General features: G+C 35.1%; 1 protein-coding gene across 1 annotated transcript; it reads left to right on the top strand.

Moving 5' to 3' along the window:
- Positions 1-12324: 12324 nt before the first annotated feature.
- On the top strand, positions 12325-22493 carry LOC105520987 (keratin-associated protein 20-3). Its single transcript, XM_011954995.1, has 2 exons — positions 12325-12423; positions 22341-22493. The coding sequence occupies exons 1-2, from the start codon at positions 12325-12327 to the stop codon at positions 22491-22493; spliced, it is 252 nt and encodes an 83-aa protein (XP_011810385.1).
- The last annotated feature ends 211 nt before the right edge of the window (positions 22494-22704 follow it).

The raw sequence follows: 22704 nt of genomic DNA, 5'->3' as shown, positions 1-22704 counted from the left end.
CAGCCAAATAGTGCTTTAAATTATACCACATTCTGCCGGGAGCGGTGGCTTATGCCTGTAATCCCAGCACGAGGTGGGTGGATCATGAGGTCAGGAGATCGAGACTATCCTGGATAACACAGTGATACCCCGTCTCTACTAAAAACACAAAAAAATTAGCCGGGCGAGGTGGCGGGCCCCTGTAGTCCCAGCTACTCAGGAGGCTGAGGCAGGAGAATGGCGTGAAACCGGGAGGCGGAACTTGCCGTGAACCGAGATCGCACCATTGCATTCCAGCCTGGGCAACAGAGCGAGACTCCGTCTCAAAAAACAATGTACTGAGAGAATACTGAGCTTAACAGAGAGCTAAGTTTCTCCTTGAGATATTTTCCAGATTTTGAAGTTGCTAGGTTCAGTTTCCTAAGAGAGTAAGAAACATTTGAAAAGAAGACACAAGTCCATATCAAGGTGATAAGGAGGAAATAGTCAGGAGTTCAGGACCTGTCAAGAAGTACCCTTAACTAAAAGAGACAAAGGAATATCCCCTACAGGCGGAGGCCGGATTGCTTGAGGTCAGGAGTTCAAGACCAGCCTTGGCAACATAGTGAGACCCCATCTCTACAAGAAATTTAGAAAATTATCCAGGCACGGTGGCATGTGGCTGTAGTCCTGGCTATTCAGGAGGTGAGGCACAAAGATCTCTTGAACTCAGGAGCCTGTGTGACAGACAGAGTGAGACCCTGTCTTTAAATAAATAAATAACAAAATAGAAAAAAATCACCAAGTAATCAAATTTAAATTCTAGTTAGTAATGTGATTAAAAACTCAATAGATTTAGTTACAGAAAATCTAAATTCTTAAGCTTTAACTTACGTTGATAAAAGCTGCGTGACTGAAGCAAAGATAAAGAAACGGAATGTAAAATATTGAAGACAGTTTAAAGATGTCAGGCCTCATGAATAGTAAACATACATGTAATTGGAGTTCAGCAGGAAAGTGTGACAGAAGCCATTTTTGGAAAAGAAAATAAAACATACTTTTTCAAAATTGTTTAAAGACATCACCCTACGTATTATAAAAGCTCTGCACTTCCAAGAATGAAAATAATTAAAGTCACATCTAGGAGTAACTCAATAGCTAAAAATTAAATGCAAAACCAAAATATTTACTTAGCCAGAGAAAGCAAACACATTGCCTACAAAGAGTAACAAAAAGGCTGACAGCAGACTCCTTCAAAGAAACAAAGGAAGTTTAAGAAAAATGTAATGACATTTTAAGGATGTATTACAAATAAGTACCAATCTAGAATTTCATGCAATCAAAAGCATACAGATAATAGAACAAAATAAATACTATATTAATAAATATATAAATAACATTTTAAAAATAAATTAAAATGAAAATCTTCAGATAAAACCACAGTGAGAAAACCTATTTTTACCAAGTATAAATTATAAGAAACAAAAGGGTTGTTCAGGAAGAAGAAAAGTTACACAGAAAAAAAGGAGACATTCACAAAAGAGTGAAATTAGTTGAAAATATAAATTAGTATCAATTGTGTACAAATAATAATCATAATTTATTGTAAGGTTTATATATGGAAAATGAGATAAAACAACAAGTATAGCATGAAAGACTGGAGTACAGAAATAGCCAGCTCTAAGGTTCTAGGCCTATTTAAAAAAATGAAAGTAATGCATATGGCCATATTGCAACAGACTGTAACAAGTCACTGATGCTGAAAGAGACAGAAAACACAAAAGTATAGTGAATAGTGGAACAAGAGGTAAATAACTGAACTTTAGAAAACTGTTTAGTCGTATCTTCTATAATCCAGCACTTCTGGTTCTGTCTATATCTAACCAATATGTCTGATTTGATAGATCAACCAGGGGAAGGCAAACTTGCTCTGAAAAGAGCTAGACAACAAATAGTTTAGATTTTTGCAGGCCATGTGGTCTGTGTCTTAACTACTCAGCCATTGTAGTGGGAAAGTAGTTACAGATGATACATAAATGAATGCATGTGGATGTTTTCCAATATGAAATGCAAATTAATCTGAAATATGAAGCCAAACTTTCTCTAGTTTAAGATCCCCACCTTCTACTGGTGATGCATAAAAACCTCTTTGCACATGGCAACTGTTGAACTCAGGAAATGGATTCTTAGTTTCTCGACTAAACCTTAACTCTTGCCACAATCCCCTATATGGAAAATACTACGGTGGCTGGTGCTGTGGCTGTGGCTCTGACCACGGCTGTGGGTATTGCCACAAACAGGGATCCAACACGTTTCAATTTAATTATCCAAAAGCTCATGGAATGTCTCACAATTGATAGTAAGTGTATTTCTTAATATCACATTATCATTACATTTCTTAATTATTTTACTATGTCTTTATTTTTTAATAAATTGTTTCATTGCACAGAATGCTGTTTTGCATTTATCCTCATTTATTTTCATTATATGTGTGTATATCATATGTATTTAATTGAAAGTATGAAGGAGAAAGAAGAAAAGAGAAAGATAAATTATTACACAGCTTTTCTCCTGCAGAAATGATGTGTGCATAAAAGTGGACCATATGTCCTTTCTTTCTGCACTCATATAAATCTGTGCACTTAGGTGGCCTGCAGCCATTAATAACATCCACATCCTAGCCGGTGGAAGTCTAAGACTCATTTTTTGTGTTATTTTTTTCCCATTGCAATTAACAACTTGATTCCCATAGACATATTCTGTGAGCCTATCTTTTGGCTGTCTCTGACCTGTACCACATGGGCTGCATCTCTGGGCTGATGTCACTGGTCTCTAAATATACTTTGTCATTTCTCTTCTCTGGGTCATCGACAGAAGTAGCTAGATCACATCTCATTTGGCTTCTCTCTGTCCAGATGCAATTTACTAACCAGGAGCCACTTTTATCATCAACAATGGTTCTTGTAATGTCCTTGACATACATCAGTTTATCAGGTTACCAGGAGAACAAAACTAGACATTTTAACATAAGGTCGAATTCTGATGTACAAGAGTAAAGAGTTTTGTTATCTTATACTAGTATTAGTTATCTTATACAACTCAATAATAAAACAAAGAGTTGAACCATTACTTCACCAACAGACAATACCTTCAAATGGCCTCTGATATATAAAAAGGTGTTCAACTACATTGGACATCAGAAAAATGCAAACTGAAATTACTACACATCTACCACCATGGCTAAAGGGAAAAAAAAACGGGTAGCATAACTTTTGTTGTTGAGATTGAAGAGCATTAATTAGTAAAACCATTTCGGGAAACTGTTTTGTAGAGTATCTGCAAAACCTGAAAATTTTATACTCCGTAAATCTGCAATATTCTAGTTACACCTTTATAAAATTGTATCCGTGGCAGAATAAATTGCTCTTCCTCAAATATTCACTCTTTCCTCCCTGACCTCCATGAAAGGATATTATTTCCTTTCTCAATTATCATTGGCTTAGCTGTGGAACTTGCGTGACCTCGTAAGTGATGGAGTGTACATGGACAAAATGTATTTCCCTATCCCCTGACTTGCTTCCCACAGGGAGACTAATCGGCATATCTCCCACAACTGGCTGGACCACTTGCACTTCTGTTTTCCATATTGAAAGAAAATGAATTGAGCAGATACTGATCCAAGTCAGAGGAGGGTAATATAGATCAAACCCACCACTTTTGCCAAACTCAGCCTTGTTCACCCAAATTACAGACAGCCCATAAACATGTGAGAGTGAAGAAAATGTTTACTGTTATATAAACTCTGATAAAGTCACTTATTAATTTAAACAGCTTATTTATAGATTATTTTACATTTTTATCTTCAAATAATAATAATTTTATTTCTTCATGTGCACAAATGATACTTTATACTTCTTTTTCTTGCCTGGTTGACTAGACTCTCTCTTCAGAACAATACTGGAGAGAGACTGTTTTATCAGTTATTTTCATTTTATTTGTCATCTCAAGAAGAACAATTCAAAATATTTCATCATTATGAATATTTGCTGCCAGTAGTTTATAAGTATACTTTATTGGAACAAGAATTTAATATATTTATAGCTTACTAAGCGTTGTATTTTAAATTGTTCTTAGGGTTTTAATAAACACTTTTTTTGTTGTTGCCCAGGCTGGGGTACAGTGGCACAGTCTCGGCCCACTGCAAGCTCCGCCTCCCGGGTTCACGCCATTCTCCTGCCTCAGCCTCCCATGTAGCTGGGACTACAGGTGCCCGCCACCGCACCCGGCTAATTTTTTGTATTTTTAGTAGAGACGGGGTTTCACCATGTTAGCCAGGATGGTCTCGATCTCCTGACCTCATGATCCGCCCACCTCGGCCTCCCAAAGTGCTGGGATTACAGGCCTGAGCCACCGCGCCTGGCCAATAAACACTTCTTCTGCATCTGTTGATATAGACTTTTACACATTCTTTTCTATCCTGTTATTTTGTTCAATAATACTGAGTTTTTTGCACTTTCCTATTTGTTTTAAAATAAAATAAAACTTATAGAAAAGTTGAAAAAAATTCAAAAAGATATTTTATTCCCCAATTTGATTAATTTGCAGCCATGATGCCCCATCACCCTGGAACACTTTTAAGTGTGTATCTCCTACAAATGTGGACATCCTTCTCTATAACCACAAGACAACCATCAAAACAGGAACAGAAATAGGTTACTACCACCAACTCATCAGACCACATTCTAGTTTCTCAGACTGTCTTAGTAATATCATTCACACTAAAAGTACATACTTCAGGATCACAGGCTACGTTTAGTTAATTGTGTCTCATTCGTCTTCTTTAATCTAGAATAGTTCCTCAGTCTTTCTTTGATTTTTACCACCCTGATACCTTTGAGGATCACAGATCAGCTATTTTTTAAGAGTATTTCTTGATATGGGTTTGTCTTCTGCTTACTAATAACTAGCTTTAGGTTTTATATTTGGGGCAGGAATATCACAGCAATGATGGCTGTGTTCTGCCCATTACATATCATCAAATAGTATATGATTTTGATTTGATTTCTAAAAAATGTTAACTTTAATTATTTGATTATAGTGCTGGCTTCTACCTTTATGCACTGTAAACACACTCTGCTGCTTTATGATTAATAAATATTTTACAAGGAATTATTTTGAAACTATATAGATTTCTTACTTCTCATCATTTAACTGTTGGGTTAATTTAACTTGCTGGGTTAAAACCCAACAAGTTTTAACATCTATTAATTTAACTTGCTGGGTTAAAACCCAACAAGTTTTAACATCTATTAATGTTTCTTGACTGAACTGATTATTATTATGATGGTTGCCAAATGGTGATTTGTATAAATCTATTGTCCCCTCTACTTTCAGTAATTGGCTGTTCACTATAAGAAAAGGCTTCTTTCTCTTCCCGTGTGGTTATCCTAAATGTGTCTATGTCTGTAAATACTCATGGATTTATATTCATTAAATGAGTCATAAGATAATTCAATAAAATACTGTAAGTGTTTTATTTAATGCTCAAATGATGGAAGATTTGGCCAGTAGGAAATTTTTCATGCTTGCTCCTGTGTCATTTTTGACACATCCTGTATGTTCTCGTAATTGCTTAGAACTTCTTTTAGAACAACGATATAGTCACTAGTTATCTGAGCAGAAAAGCTAATATTATCATTTAGCTTTTCTGCTCACATAACTAGTATCAATCAACAATTCAAAGAGATTTAGTTACTTTTAATGAAGAGGAGTGTTTAAATATTAAGATCTGGGCTTTAGATGCATTGCTATTGGGGGGCTGCTATTCCTAGGATTTCTCAGTAGCTAAGCTAAGCAGCATATGCATGTATAATGCATATATATTCTTATAGACAGACATTCATAATTATATTTATTCCATGTCTATCTAAATACTCTTATTAAATGGTAAGTCAGTGCCATAGAGTTAGCACGCCTGCCTACCTCCAGAATAGATGCCTCTTCAAGTCCATGGACCCACTATACACCCTATTAAGCCACAGCCATTACGCCCACCTACAGATAAAGGCTTTTTGTACAGAAGCTAACCCATACATTTTGAAACAAGTGACTTCTTCTTCAAATGTGTACTCGCCAATGCAAGAAACAGAACACAAATAAATCAAGGAGACATGACATCATAAAAGGAAGACAAAAATGTCCAGGACCTGACTCCAAAGACACAGAGATCTACAAATTGCCTAATAAAACAAAATAATTGTTTTAAAGAAGCTTGGCAAGCTCTAAGAGAACACAAATAGACAACTCAAATAAATCAGGAAAACAATACATGAATAAACTGAGAAGTTCAACACATCAATATAAATAAACAAAAAAGAACCAAACAGAACTTCTAGAGCTGGAGAATATGATGAATTAAGTAAAAAACACAATAGAGAATTTCAGCAACAGACTTGAACAAGTAGAATAAAGCATCAAGAAACTCAAAGACAAGTCATTAAATTATCTCAACAGAAGAGAAAGAACAAAAAAAGAGTAGAATGAACCTATGGAATTTATAGAAAACAATAAAGTGAACCAATATGCACAATATGGGAGTCTTAAAAAGGAAATGATAGAAAAGAGCAGAAAGCTTATTTAGAGAAATAATGCCTGAAAAATTCCCAAATCTGGAGAAGTAAACTAACTTCCAGATTCAGGAAAAACAAAAAACCACAAGCAGTTTGAACTTAACGAGGTCTACACTAAGATGCAGTATAATTAAATTGTTAAAAGTTACAAACAGATTTTAGAAAACAACAAGAAAAAAGTGACGTCTCATGTAAGTGAACCTCTATGAGACTATAAACAAATTTCTCAGCAGAAACCTTGCAAGCCAGGATAGTGAGATGATATATTTAAAGTACTGAAAGAGAAAAGCCTGCTCAGCAAGATTACTAACTTGACAAAACTATTATTTAAAGATGAAGGAATATTAAAGTTTTTCCAGAGTAAACAAAAATTGAGGAAATTCATCACCTCTAGACCTGCCTTACAAGAAATGCTTAAAGAATTTCAAATTCTTCAAACTAAAATGAAAACATACAAAACAGCCACATGGAAGTATATGAAATCATAAATCGCACTAGTAAAGGTAAATGTATACACAATTACAGAATGATGTAACACTGTAATGTTGATGTGTATGTTACTTTTTTGACCATTTTCTTCTAAAGGTTTAAAGACAAAAATATTAAAAATAACTATACACACAACTATTTGTTAATAGGAACACAATATAAAAAGAAGTAAATTCTGACAAGAACACAAAGAGTGTGGAGGAGATAGCGAAAGTGTAGAAATTTTACATGTGATTGAAGTTAAGTTGTTATCTACTTAAAATAGATGGATATGGACAGGCGCGGTGGCTCACAAATGTAATCCCGGTACTTTGGGGACCGAGGCTGGTGGATCACAAGATCAGGAGATCGAAATCATCCTGGCCAACGTGGTGAAATCCCATCTCTACTGAAACTACAAAAATTAGCTGTTCGTGGTGGCACATGCCTGTAATCTCAACTACTGGGGAGGCTGAGGCATGAGAAACACTTGAATCAGGGAGTCGAAGTTTGCAGTGAGTCGAGATTGTGCCACTGCACTCCAGCCTGGGAGACAGAGTGAGATTCCCCCTCAAAAAAAAAAATGTATATAACTACAACCTACTTTATGCAAATTTCAAGGTAACTACAAATATAAAAGCTTGTAATACACAGGTAAAACATAGAAAGAAAAGGATCCAAACAGATCACTAAAGAAAATCATTGAATAATAAAGGAAAACATCAAGAGAAGATAACTAGCATAATACAACCGCGAAGAGAAAGAAAAGAATGAATAAAATATTGAGTAAGCTTTCACCTATCAATAATTACATTAAATGTAAATGGTTGAATTCTTCAATCAAAAGGCATAAAATGACTGTATGAATAAACAAACAAAAATACACCAAGAGCCAGCAATATGCTGTCAACAATTGATTCACTTCATGTTTAAGGACACACATAAGCTATAAGAGAAGGAAAGAAAAAAGATACTCCAAGCAAATATAACCAAAAGAAAGGAGTGACTCTACTTATACAGAATAGACTAAGTCAGAACTATCTCTATGGCAAATGAAGGTCATTATATAATAATAAAAGGGTCAACTCAACAGGAAGATATTACAATTATAAATACATATGTACCCAACATAAGAGCAACCTAAATATGTAAGGTAAATTATAGATCTAAAGAGTGAATTGATAGCAATACAATAACTATAGGAGATTCCAATACCCCACTTCCAATAATATACATAATCCAGACAGAGTATCAAAAAAGAAATAGTTCACTTGAACAACACTATAAACCAAGTAGCCCTAACAAACATGGGCAGAACTTTTTACCTAACAGCAGAAGGCGGCAAATTTTTCTCAAGTGCACATAGAATGTTCTCTAGGATATTTACATTTTAGGTCATATACAAAGCCTTAACAAATTGAGGAAGATCAAATTGATTTCAAATACTTTGGTTTGAAACTGATACCAGCAAATGGAAAAAGTCACAGATATATACAAACTAAACAACACACCCTTGAACAACCACTGGGTCAAAGAGAAAATCAAAAGGAAATTTTAAAAGTATCTAGAAACAAATGAAAATAAAAACATGGCATACCCAAATTTACGTAATGCAACAAAAGGAATACTAAGAGAGAAGTTTACAGCAATAAGTGCCTGTATTAAAAAAGAAGAAAGATCTCAGATAAACAATCTAAATTTACACCTAAAAGCCTATGAATAAAAAGACTAAGCTCAAAGCTAGCAGAAAAAAATAATAATGATTAGAGAAGAAACATATCATATAGAGAAGAGCAAAAAAGTTGAAAAAAAAACTGAGTTGGTGTTTTAAAAAGACAAACAAAAGTGACCAAATCTTTAACTAGACTAATTAAGAAAAAAGAGAGAAGATTCAAATAAAGAATATTATAAATAAAAGAGGAGACATTGCAATGGATGCCTCAAAAAGGCATAACGGATTATTATGAATGCTTAGAACACAACAAACTGAAAAATCTGGAAGAAATAAATAAATTTCTAGAAACATGCAACCTACTAACACTGAATCTAGAAAAAATAAAATGCCTGAACAGAACAATGCCAAATAAAAAAATTGAAGCAGTACTTAATCCCAACAAAGAAAGGCTCAGGATCAGATGGAGAAAAATCTCTAAAATATTCAAAGAAGAATTAATACAAATACTTCTTAAGCTCTTCCAAAAATAGACAAAGCACCTCTTCCAATCTTATTTTATGAGATTATAACTACCATGATACCAAACCAGAAAAACACAACATAAAAAAATAAAACTATAGGTCAGTATAATCCAGGAACACAGTTGCCAAATTCCTGAATAAAATACTATCAAACCATATTCAACAGCACACTAAAAGGATTATACACCAAGATCAATTGGAATTTATCCCTGGGATGCAAGGATTATTTGATTATTCAATATAAGCAAATCAATCACTGTGATATGCATTATCAATAGAATGAAATATAACCATCACATGATCATCTTAATAGATGCTAAAAAGCCATTTGATAATGGAAGCTTAACACAATAAAGGTCATGTATAAAGAGCTCACAGCTAACACCATATAACCACCGCAGAAAAACTGAAAGCTTTTCCTCTAAGATCTGGCACAATGCAAGAGTGCCCACTCTTAGTACTTCTATTCAACATCGTACTGGAAGTTCTGGTCAGAGCAGCTCACAAGAAAAGGGAAATAAAGCCTTTCAAATCAGAAATAAATAAGTGAAATTATCTGTTTGCAGGTAACATATGATTATAAATGTAGAAAACCCTGAAGAGAGAGAGGATAAAAAACTCTTAGAACTGATAAACTTAGTGAAGTTGCCAGGATACAAAATCAGCATACAAAAATCAATGGCATTTCTATATACAGACAGCAAATTATCTGAAAAGGATTTTTTTAAAACTATTTTATTTACAATAGCAACAAAAAAAGAAAATACTTGGGAATAAACAAAACTAGGGCGGTGAAAAGTCCATATAGTAAAAGCTATAAAACATTGATAAAATAAATTCGAGAGGACACAAATGGAAAGACATTTTGTGTTCATGAATTGGGAGAACTAATATTATTAAAATGACCCTACTACCTAAAAAGACCTACACATTTAATGCAATCCCCAACTAAATATGCATTGCATTCTTCCCCCACCCCCAAAAAATCCTAAAATTCATATGGAACCAAAAAAGACTCTCAATAGCCAAAATAACCATTAGCAAAAAGAAAAATGCTAGAGGCACCACACTACTTAACTTTGAAACATATTACAAAGATACAATAACCAAAACAGCACAAAATTGGCATAAAAACAGACATGTAGACCAATGGAACCATCATTGCTCCATTGAATCTATTCTGTGTTCTGTTACGTAGTACAGTGTCTATGGTTAGCAGTAATGCATTGTGTATTACAAAATAGCTAGAAGAATGGCTTTTGTATGCTCTTGCCACAAAGAAATGATAATTGCAAGAGGTGATGAATATACTAAGTATTCTGATTCTATCATTATACAACATATACATGTGTTGAAATATCAAATTGTACTCTATAAATATGTTCAAGTATAATGTGTCAATTAGAAAAGAAAAAGAAGAAAATAAAAAGAATAGAGAGACTGGGTGTGGTGGCTCATGCCTGTAATGCTGACACTTTGGGAGGCCAAGGCAGGTGGATCACTTGAGGTCAAGAGTTCAAAAGCAGCCTGGCCAACAAGGTGAAGCCCCGTCTCTACTAAAAATACAAATAAAAAAATAAAAAAAAATAGCCAGTCGTGGTGGCAGGTGCCTGTAATCCCAGCTACTCGGGAGGCTGAGGCAGGAGAAACACTTGAACCTGGGAGGCAGAGGTTGCAGTGAGCCACAGTCGCACCACTGCTACAGCCTGGATGACAGAGCAAGATTCTGCCTCAAAAAAAAAAAAAAAAAAAATAGATTGACTCAATCAACAGTGAAGAGACAATCTACAAAATGGGAGAAAATGTTTGCAAACCATATATATAAGAGGCTAATATACAAAATGTATATGGAACACCTACAACCCAATAGCAAAGAAACAACCTGACTGAAAAATAATCAAAGGGTCTACATACACATTTCTTAACTGAAGGCATATAAATGGCCAACAGGTATAAAGTGATGCTATGTTTCTGGAAGATGAAAATCAACCTCAGTGAACTATCACCTCACACCTGTTAGAATGGCTACTACTAAAAAAAAAAAACAAAAGAAGATAAGGAGTAAAAGGAATCCTTGTATACTTTTGGAGTATATAAAAATTAATTAGGCCATTATGGAAAACAATGTAGCTGTTCCTCAAAAAATTAAAAACAGAGTTACCTTATTATCCAGTAATTTCACTCCTGGGCCTTCATTCAGGGAAATAATATCTGGATGTTAAAGAGATATCTGCATTCCCATATTTATTGCAGCATTATTCATAATAACCAAGATACGGAAATAACCTAAGTGTCCATCAGTCAATGAGTGGATAAGAAATGGTTTACACACACACACACACACACATACAATGAAATATTTTTCAGCTTTATGAAAGACAAAATTCTGCCATCCTGTCATTTTCAATAACATGGACAAGCCTGGAGGATAGTATGCTAAGTAAAATAAATCAAAAAAAGACAAATACTTCATGATTTAATTTACATGTGGAATCTAAAATAGTCAAACTCATAGAAACAGGGTATTAATAGAAAGATGGTTGTCAGGGGCTGAAGGGAGAGGGAGATGGGAAGGAGTTGGTGAAAGTGTACAGTTTCAGTTATAAAAAAAATAAATTCTGCAGATTGAATGGGCAGCATAGTGACTACAGTTAATGATACTCTATTGCATACTTGAAATATGCTAAGATTTTAGATCTTAGCTGTACTCATCACAAAAAGAAGAAAAAGAAATTGTGCTATGTGAAGTGATAAATATGTTAATTAGCTTGACTGTGATGATCATTCACAATGTATACATATAACGAAACATCAAGTTGTACACCTTAAGTATATACAATTTTTGTTTGTAAATAAATAAATTGAAAATCGTGTGTTCACACTGTGATTCTAACCTAAAATCACAAAGATCATTCTAGTTTTCTCCCTGTATGCCATAAGGTTGATCAAGGCAGCTACTCCCATGATCCTTGATAGAATTACTTATTTAATCATTCTTCCAATACATAGCCAATTCCCATTGTCCATGCAGTCCCAACCACTATGCCTGTGAAGACTACCCTGCTCGTCCTGTATGCCCTCCAACAACCCACATCAAATGATTACCACGGGCTCCAGTCCTCATGGTTATCCAGTTTGTCCTGCTCAGTCTCCGACACCTGTGCGAGCAGGGGTGAATTCAGTCCCTTAATACGCTACATCCCAAATTTGGCCTCCCCACTGTACTTCTGTAATATAAGGATACCCTCCTAACCCAACTAATGCTCCAATGCCCTGCTATGTACGGCTACCACTTTCATTGTTCCGCACCTGTGCTCACCCTCCTCAAGTACTGTCATTCTGCAATGGGCTGCCCCACCCCGCTTATCTCCATAGGCAGACTCTATGGTACCCTTAGGTTCTGTTCTGCCACATTAGAACATATGAGTGACCTCCATCCTCCTCAGCTCTTCAACCCATTCCAGGGCACTGTAACATCCATCCCAGCTTATAGACATCCTCGTCATATCACTCAATTTCCCCAGCCATTTACATTGAGCTATGTATTTCACTTTTTATTGGCCTTTTCATTCCTTCCTAAGTCTTTCTGTTTAATTTGGGATCATTTTGCTACTACATAGAGAAAGCTCTTTAATATTTATAGGGCAATCTGCTGGGCCACTTTTTTCTGGTGAAAAAAATGGTTTACCTTAAATTTGGAAGGACATTTTTACTGGGTATAGAATTATAAGCTGGCAAATTTTTCCATGATTGTCATGAAAGAAGTTTGTTTAGAAAAAAAAGAAAAGGACTTTTTGACCCGATAAAATTGCACGTTGTATTAATTCACATTTATATTGTATGTTACTCTCCTGAATGATGTCTTTCAATGTTTTGTTGAGGAAATAGAAAGTATTCTGTATATTTAAGCAGAAAATGATTTAACCCTGAGAAATAAATGGATATAAAACCACAGGAAAGAGCATAGGAGAGAAAGTCAAGAAAGGTTTCTACAATCACTCAAATTCACTGCCACCATTTAGTTAGTTAGGAAGTTACAGGAACCATAATAAATTGACACTGAAGGTCACAGCTGCCTATAATATTAAGGTCAGTGTTTCTAAGGGAAACAGTCTTAAAAAAACCCACATTTCCCAAACATCGTGCATCTTCTTGCTAATGCAGGTGAAATAATACAGCTTCTGCCTCCCTTCCAGGTCACATCTTGCTCAAGAGCCTGTCACTGGCAGAATTTATGCCGTATCTCTAAGGAACTAACTCAGGAGATGTAGGTGCTATCAACGAGATACACAAAGGAAAATAATAAGAGGCAAGAATGGTGCATAGTTGTCCACAGGAAATTCAGTACTCTAGATTTCACTCAAACACATTGTGTTCCTATATTCTTTCACAACATAATCTTTTTGCTAATACCTAGATTAATAAAGTGTTGGCAGAAAACCTATTAACTACTAAATTCAGAATATTCATTTTAAAAAAGTATAGAGTATAATTTTGCTCAGAAAAGAGTCTAGACCTTACATAAATGCAAAGTTACGTCTCTACTAAGCATCACTGAAAAAGGAACGCTTTTACATTGTTGGTGGGAGTGTAAATTAGTTCAGCCATTGTGGAAGACAGTGTGGCAATTCCTGATAACCTAACCACAGACACAACATTTAAAATAATTATGACTGAGAACTTTTGAAAATTAGTAGCAGGTACCAAACCATACATTCAGAAAACCCTAAGCAGAATGAATATTTTAAAAACTACACCTAGGTATCTCTTATGTATTTATTCATTTTCTGTTTTCTGGTTTTTGTTTTGTTTCATTTTGTTTGACAACATCGTTCTCTGTCGCCTAGGCTGGAGTGCAGTGGCACCATCATGGCTCACTTCAGCCTCAGCCTTCCCCGGCTCAGGTGATACTCCCACCTTAGCCTCGTGAGTAGCTGGGACTATAGGTGCACACCATCACACCCAGTTAATTTTTGTATTTTTAGTACAGACAGGGTTTCACCATGTTGCCCAGGCTAGGTATATTATATTTAAGCCTCAAAAATCAAACACAAAAAGAAGCAGAAGGAAAAATGTTTTTACCTAGAATAGAAGAGTAAGAATTCCAGTGGAATTCTCATCTGCAATCATGCAAACAAGAATATAACTTTAGGTCATTATCCTAAATGAATTAACACAGGAATATAAAATCAAATACCACATTTTCATTTATAAGTGGGAGCTCAACGTTGAGTACACATGGACATAAACATGAAAACAATTGACCTTGGGGACTACTAGAGGGCAGAGGAAGGAGAAGGGGGGAATGGACTGAAAAAATACCCATTGGGTACTGTGCTCACTACTTGGGTGACCGTATCATCAGTTCTAATCTTATCATCACGCAATATACCTATGTAACAAACGTGTACTCCCTGAATCTAAAACAAAAGTTAAAATTATTTAAAAACATAAAAGAATAAAGTAGAGTGAAATATTGAAACTTTTCAAAGAAAAAAAACTCACTAATCTAGAATTTTATGTCCAGTAGAATTATCCTTCAAAAGTGAACAAGTAATAAATATTTCTTCAGACAAAACTAAGGAAATTCATTATTGGCCCTGCAAGAAATGTTAAAAGCAGTTCTTCAGGGAAAAGAAAATATAAAGGTCAGATACTCACATCTACATAAGGAAAAGAAAAGCATTAAAAAAGTACTTAAAGGTAAAATAAACATTTTCTTTTTCTTATATTTAAGTTATCTTAAAATACAGCTTCTCCTTAAAACAATAATAGTAACAATGTGTTTGGTGGTTACAGCATATGGATAAGGGAAATGAGTAACTGCAGATGAGAGAGAACAATTAAGAATACTCTGTTATGTTACCCCCACTACACATGAAGTGGCATAGTGGCATTTGAAGGTGAACTTAGAATAATAAAAAATATATATAGTTAACTCTCTAGAACAACCACAATTTTTTAAAAAACATTGTCTGATAAGCTAAGGGAGAAAATAACATTGAATTATATAAAATGCTCATTTAAAACAAGAGAAGGTAAAAAAGGAGAAAAAACAGAAACGAAAGCAAATGAAACACACAGAAAATAATTATACTAACATTCATCTAATTATATCAATAGGCACTTTAAATATGAATGGTTTAAATTCACCAAGTGACAGAGATTATCAAGACATATAAATATATAAGATCTAACTACATGTTGTCTATAAGAAATTCATCTTATAAAAATTATCAATAATAAATGGACGGAAAAATATACTCTGCTAACAATAATCACAAAAAAGCTGTAGTAGCTATATTAATTCTAGACAAAGAAAACTTCAGAGCAAGTAAGATTATTGAGAATAAAGAGACATTACATAAAAATAAACTGAAAAATGTTCAAGAAAACCTAACAATTTTAATCATGTATACATCTAACAATAAGCATCAAAATATGTGAAGCAAAATCTGATAGAACTGAAAGAAGAAATAGACAAATCCACTGTTCCAGGTAAAGATATCAATACCCCACTTTACTACTTGGCAGATGAAGCAAAAAGAAAAACAATAAGGTGTAGTTTACCTGAAATGTATAGTGAACTGGAAATATAATCAACATCATCTATTTAACTTTTATAGAATATTCTACCCAAAAACAGCATAATATACATTTTTCTCAAGGTCACATAGAACATTAACCGTGATAGATAACATTCTGAACCATAAAAAACTTTAACACATTTAAACAAAGGAACTATAAAAAGTATGTTTTGGGGCCACATAGAATAAAAATAGAAGTAAATAACAGAAAACTGGAAAGTTCTTAAATATTTGGAAATTAATACACTGCTAAATAATACATGAATAAAAGAAGTCCAAAAAATTTAAAAATACATTTATCTAAATAAAAAATGAAAATACAACTTAGTAAAATAGGTAGATGCACAAAAAACAGTACATGAACTTATTTCTTTTTTTCTTTTTTTTTGAGACGGAGTCTTGCTCTGTCGCCCAGGCTGGAGTGCAGTGGCCGGATCTCAGCTCACTGCAAGCTCCGCCCCCCCGGGTTCACGCCATTCTCCTGCCTCAGCCTCCCTAGTAGCTGGGACTACAGGCGCCTGCCAACTAGCCCGGCTAGTTTTTTTTTGTATTTTTTAGTAGAGACGGGGTTTCACCGTATTAGCCAGGATGGTCTCGATCTCCTGACCTCGTGATCCGCCCGTCTCGGCCTCCCAAAGTGCTGGGATTACAGACTTGAGCCACCGCGCCCGGCCGAACTTATTTCTTAGAGGAAAATTCATGGCACTGTATGTATAAATTTGAAGAAAAGAAAGATCTAAAAACTCCCACCTTAGGAAACCAGGAAAAGAAGAACATGCAAGCCTAAAGCAAGCATAAGAAATATATAATAAAAATTAGAGAAAAAATAAATAAATGGAAAATAGAAAAACAGTGAATAAAATAAACAAAATTAAAAACTAGTACTTTAAAAATATTCACTAATGATCAGTGATGTTTAGTTTTTTCTCATGCGTTTGTTGGCCGCATGTATTAGTCCACTTCCACACTTTTGATAAAGACATACCTGAGGCTGAGCAATTTATGAAAGAAAGAGGTTTATTGGACTTACAGTTCCATGTGGCTGGGGAAACATTACAATCAGGATGGAAGGTGAAAGGCATGTCTCACATGGCAGTGGCAAGAGAGAGAATGAGAGCCAAGAGAAATACGTTTCCCATATCAAACTATTAGATCTCATGAGACTTATTCATTACCCTGGAAACAGTGCAGGAAAGAACCGCCCCCATAATACAATCACCTCCCACTGAACCCCCTACAATATGTGAAAATTCAAGATGAGATTTGGGTGGGGACACAGCCAAACCATATTGCTACATGAATGCCTTCTTTTGAGAAGTGTCTGTTCATGTTCTTTGCCTACTTTTTAATGGGGTTGTTTGTTTCTTTCTTGTAAATTTGTTTAAGTTCCTTGTAGATTTTGGATATGAGGTCTTTGTTGGACAGATAGATTGAAAACATCTTCTCCCACTCTGTAGGTTGCCTGCTTATTCTGATGATAGTTACTTTTGCCATGTAGAAGCTCTTTAGTTAGATCTCATTTGTCAATTTTTACTTTTGTTGCAATTGCTTCTGGCGATTTCATCATGAAATCTTTTCCCATGCCTGTATCTTGAATGGTATTGACTAGACTTTCTAGGGTTTTTATAATTTTGGGTTTTACATTTAGGTCTTTAATCCATCTTGAGTTAATTTTTCTATAAGGTGTAAGAAAGGGGTCCAGTTTCAATTCTCTGCATATGGATAGCCAGTTCTCCCAGCACCATTTATTAAACAGGGAATCCTTTCTCCTTTGCTTGTTTTTGTCAGGTTTGTCAAAGGTTCTAGATGTGTGATCTTATTTCTGAGTTCTCCATTCTGTTCCATTGGTCTTTGTGTCTGTTCTTGTACCAGTACCATGTTGTTTTGGTTACTGTAGTTTCATAGTATAGTTTGAAGTTGGGTAGCGTGATGCCTCCAGCTTTGTTCTTTTTGCTTAGGGTTGCCTTGGTTATGTGGATTTTGGTTCCATATGAATTTTAAAATGTTTTCTTTCTAATTCTGTGAAGAATGTCAATGGTAGTTTAATGGGAATAGCATTGAATCTGTAAATTACTTTGGGCAGTATGGCCATTTTCACAATATTGAGCCTTCCTATCCATTAGCATGGAATATTTTCCCATTTGTTTGTGTCCTCTCTGGTTTCCTTGAGCCATGATCTGTAGTTCTCCTTAAAAAATGTCCTTTACTTCCCTTAACTTTATTCCTAGGTATTTTCTCCTCTTTATAAAAATTGTGATTAAAATGCCAAATTAGTGAAATGGCCATGTACTATATGATTACAATTATATTATATTCTGGAAAAGGCAATAGAGATAGTAAAAAGATAAGTCGTTTCTAAAGGTTCAGGAAAGGAAGATTAAATGGGCAAATCACAGGGGATTTTTTTAGGGCAGTAAAACCATTTTGTGTGATATTTTATTTGTGGAAATGTGACATTATCCATTTCTCAAAACTCATATAACTTTACAGCACAAAGGTTGAACCTTATGCTGATGTTTTCTCATCTTTGTAGTGGACACACAGAGGGAAACGACATACATTGGGGCCTATCAGTGGGTGAAGGGAGAGGATGAGGAAAAATAACTAATGGGTACTAGGCTTAAAACCTGGGTGATAAAATAATCTGTACAACAAACCCCCATAACACAGGTTTACCTATGTAACAAACCTATATATGTCTCCTGAACTTAAAATAAAACTTAAAAATAAATAAAAAGAGTGAACCTTAATTTACACAAATTATGAAAAATGACTTAGAAGAACAAAGGATCCCAGAATGAAATAGAGAATATTACAAAATCACCTAGCTGTATTACAAATATATAAAACAAACTCACTGAAAGGGATAAAAAAATGCTGCTGATCTAAATAAATTTGGAAATGAATGGAATCTGTAAGATTAAAGACAAAAGAAACTATACATTAACCAACTCCACCTAAGCCAATTTACAGGCCCACAAATTTTTGAATGAATGCGAGGCAGGTCTGTTGAGGAAGATCCATGCATCATTGCCAAAAAGATGATACTGTAAATCATCCTTTCAGTCATCTTCAAAATAATCTGCACCAATTTACTAGTATGACAGTGCTTTGGACAAGGGTAAAGCATCAGAATTTTTAGAGATTATCAGACATTGGCTCTAAACAGAGACTAAATTTTTAAAGACTCCATACCCTATTGTGGTCAAGTAAAATAATAAATGAAGTTTGAACTTTCATCTGTTTCATAATGGGCACAGTGAATCCACCACTCCCCCCATGAAATAGATATGTTACAACTGGCAGAATCTGCACACTGGGTCTCTGGAGTGAGGTCTATTGCGGTAGGGAAGAATAAACAGAAATTAGTAGAGCTACCTCTTCCTACCAAATAGTAAATTAAAAACAATCTTTTATTTCCAGAAAGATTATAGAGATTAATGCTATCTACAGTAATTTCCTAGGACTAGTATAGCAACATATCATACATTTGGTGGCTTAAAACAATAGAAACTTATTCTCTCATAGTTCTGAAGGCTAGAAATTAAAAATCAAGGTGTGGATGGTCCATGCTCTCTCTGAAGAGTCTGGAGAAAAATCCTTCCTTGCCTTTTCCTACCTCCTGATGGCTGCAGGCAATCTTTGGTTTTTCTTGGCATATAGACATACCACTTTAATTTCTGTTTTCTTGGTCACATGGCATTCTCTCTGTGTGTCTTCAACTCTGTTTTGTCACAAAGCCCTCTTATAAAAAAATCAGTGACTGGATTTGTAATCTACCATAATTCAGTATGACCTCAACTTGATTACAACTGCAAAGATTCTATTTCCAAATAAGATAACATTCACGGGTACCAGGGGTTAGGACTTCAACATATGCTTTGTGAAGACACAATTTAAACCACAACACTACCATTAAAGTCTTGAAAGTTTCAAGAGAGATGACTGTACCACATCTGTATTCAATTTGCTTACTTGTCCCCTACAAAATATAAATAGGTTTAGAAGAGTAAGAGGGAATTATCATAAACTTAATCTAGTAATGACTCCAGATATAGCTGTTTTTACAGATCTGCTATTTCTCTGTCAAACATCCCTTTGAACCTAATATTCACTTTTTATCTGGCAGTCTTTTTACCTTACAAATAAAGAACACCAGAGTCAGTCTCCATTCAGCTGGCAAGACCAATCATATTCCTTCACTGCCCTATCTCAAAAGCATGCTAACTCTTCAGTCCCCAGGCATAAATTCATCTGCAGAGACCTTGACTGCCTCTCTATTCCAGAGGATACCGTGTTAATGGAATATATTGATGGTATTATGGTGATCAGACTCAGAGAGCAATAATTAACAACTACCATGGAAATCTTTAAATGACCCATAAGAGACCAAAGATAGAAAATAAATTATATAAAAATTCAGGGATCTGCCACTCAGTGAAAGTTTTATCGGTCTAGTGATCTGAACGAAGGATAAGTTGCTCCCTTTGGCCCCTCTTACCACTCAGCAAGAGGCATAATACTTAGTCACTCTGTTACATTTTCATGGCAACATAATCTTTATTTGTATATGGTACGGGCTACCATTTAGAAAGGAATATAATGGCTTTCAGTCTTGAGTTACTTAAGAGCAAGAGAAGGCTCTGGTATGGTCATAGTCAGCTGTGAATATTGCTCTGTTGTTCAAACTGTATACAGGGGCAGATTCAATGGTGCATGAAGCATCTATGACTGATAAGAATGCTGTCTGGAGGCATTTACAGGCCTGTATAGATGAATCAGGCACACGCTTTTAGGATTTTGGAGCAAATCTATGCTCTCTTCTGTAGATGTATATTCTCCTTTGGAAAAATGACTTTTAGTTCATCATATGATTTGAACTGCCCATTATGAACGATATATTTTCTAGCCCTCTTATTCAGAAAGTTGAGCATACACATCAGGTGAAAGTGGAGAACATAAGATTGGGCTTAAGGGAGTTCTGAAAGCATAAACAACTTACAGAAGCAATTGGCTTGGATTCTCATGAACCACTCTGCTGAGTTTTCTCTTCTTTCTCAACATACACCTACGAATTTATGCTGATTTTCCAGTTGAAGAAGGAAAAATTAGTCCTGGATTATAGATGGTTCAGCCAACATGCTAGCACTGCCTAAAAGTGGATGACCGAAGTATAACAGATCAAAGCAGGGATTACCCTAAAGGTCAGTGGTGAAGGAAAATTTTCAATTATTTTTAATCACCTTAAGAAATGACAGTATTTAGATTCAGTCTGTGTTTCAGAACTTAAGTCTACATATGAGTACTTGATACAGACAGAGTCACTATCCCTAAAGAAAAATTAATAGTCATGCCTTCTGTTAAATTTGGGTCTACTCTACGTTCCTATGACATTGAAATCTGATAAGATTCTCAATGCTTTTCTTTTCTCTGAAGAAACATGTCTACATTACAGTGCAGGTACAAGATAATCAACTAAACAACTTTTTAAAGAATGCTTAAGGTGTGGAGAGGAAGGAACTAAAGAAGAAAGAAAATGGCAGTACTTTTAAGAGAGCGTAGCAATAGGAAGACTACAGAGTAATATGTGATTGGTGGGAGTTTGTACAGAATAAATCACAGCTGACACTTGAATAACGCAGGGGTTAGGGGTGCCAACCTCCACGCAGTTGAAAATCAGAGTATAACTTTTGAATCCCCAAAAAGTTAACTACTAATAGCCTACTGTTGACCAGAAGCCTTACCAATAACATAAACAGTTGATTAATAGATGCTTATGTTACCTGTATGATAGATTACATTCTTATAATAAAGTAGGCTAAAGAAAAGAAAATGTTATTAAGAAAATAAGGAAAAAAAAGAAAATGTATTTACTATTCACTAAGTGGAAGTGGATCGTCACAAAGGTCTTCATCCTTATTGTCTTCATGTTGAGTAGGTTGAGGAAGAGAAGGAGGAGGAGGGGTTGGTCTTGCTGCCGGAGTGACAGAGGTGAAGAAAATCTGTTTAATATAAGCGTATCTGTGCAGTTCAAACCCATGGTATTCAAGAGTCCACTGTATTTGCTACTAAGATGTATATAGATAACATCACAGCTGTGTTGATTAGGATTTAAATATGCATATAAGAAGAAGTGTATTATTAGCAAAATGATGGGAAGAGGATGGCATTTGCCTCCTCCACGTGATGTCATCCAACATAGTTACAAAGGTTAAATTCAGCATCAGTGTGAGCAAGGTCATTGAACTCAGCATTTATTTTTTTTTCCCTTTAAAGCCTATCAACTGTTTGGCAGGATCATAACATACTGAGAAGAAAATCTCAATTTTATCAGGATATGGAGTCTTTTTTTTAATCCAAAGATATAAGATTAATGAGATTTTTAAATACAGGTTGATCTATATAAGAATGTCAGGAGTGCCTGTGGTTTGTCACACCTACACTGAGACTGATAAAAGACTCCTAGTGCTTTTATGCACTAAAACTTACTCTTGCCTTTTAGGCTAAAGACTTAAATCCTGACACAATAAGCTACTATGGCAACTACTATGGAGGACTAGGCTATGGCTATGGCTGCAAATATGGTTATACCTCTGGCTTTGGTGCCTTTAGAATCCTGGACTGTGGCTACAGATGTGGCTGTGGTGGGTTATGAATTTGACTGCTGCCACCAGTATGATTATAGTACATTGTTATTACCAGGCATTGACTGAATAATATCTACAATTGGGTCCATTTTTGCTGTTCTACTATACCTCTTTTATTTGTTTAACCCAATTAGAATTGTTAATGATTCCCTGTAATCCCAGCACTTTGGGAGGCTGAGGCAGGTGGATCACCTAGGTTTAGGAGTTCGAGACCATCCT

The sequence above is a fragment of the Colobus angolensis genome, unplaced genomic scaffold (assembly GCF_000951035.1).
Source record: "Colobus angolensis palliatus isolate OR3802 unplaced genomic scaffold, Cang.pa_1.0 Scaffold390, whole genome shotgun sequence".
Classification (NCBI taxonomy): Eukaryota; Metazoa; Chordata; class Mammalia; order Primates; family Cercopithecidae; genus Colobus; species Colobus angolensis.
The sequence above is the reverse complement of the archived record's forward strand: the minus strand, read 5'-3'. Positions and strand labels throughout refer to the sequence as shown.

What these genes read in the sequence shown, in the direction of transcription:
- LOC105520987 (XM_011954995.1), top strand. Translation starts at nt 12,325, where the DNA reads ATGCCCTCCAACAACCCACATCAAATGATTACCACGGGCTCCAGTCCT. An exon ending in CGACACCTGTGCGAGCAGGG is followed by an intron (nt 12,424 to 22,340) that starts GTGAATTCAGTC and finishes CTTGCCTTTTAG; the next exon opens with GCTAAAGACTTAAATCCTGA.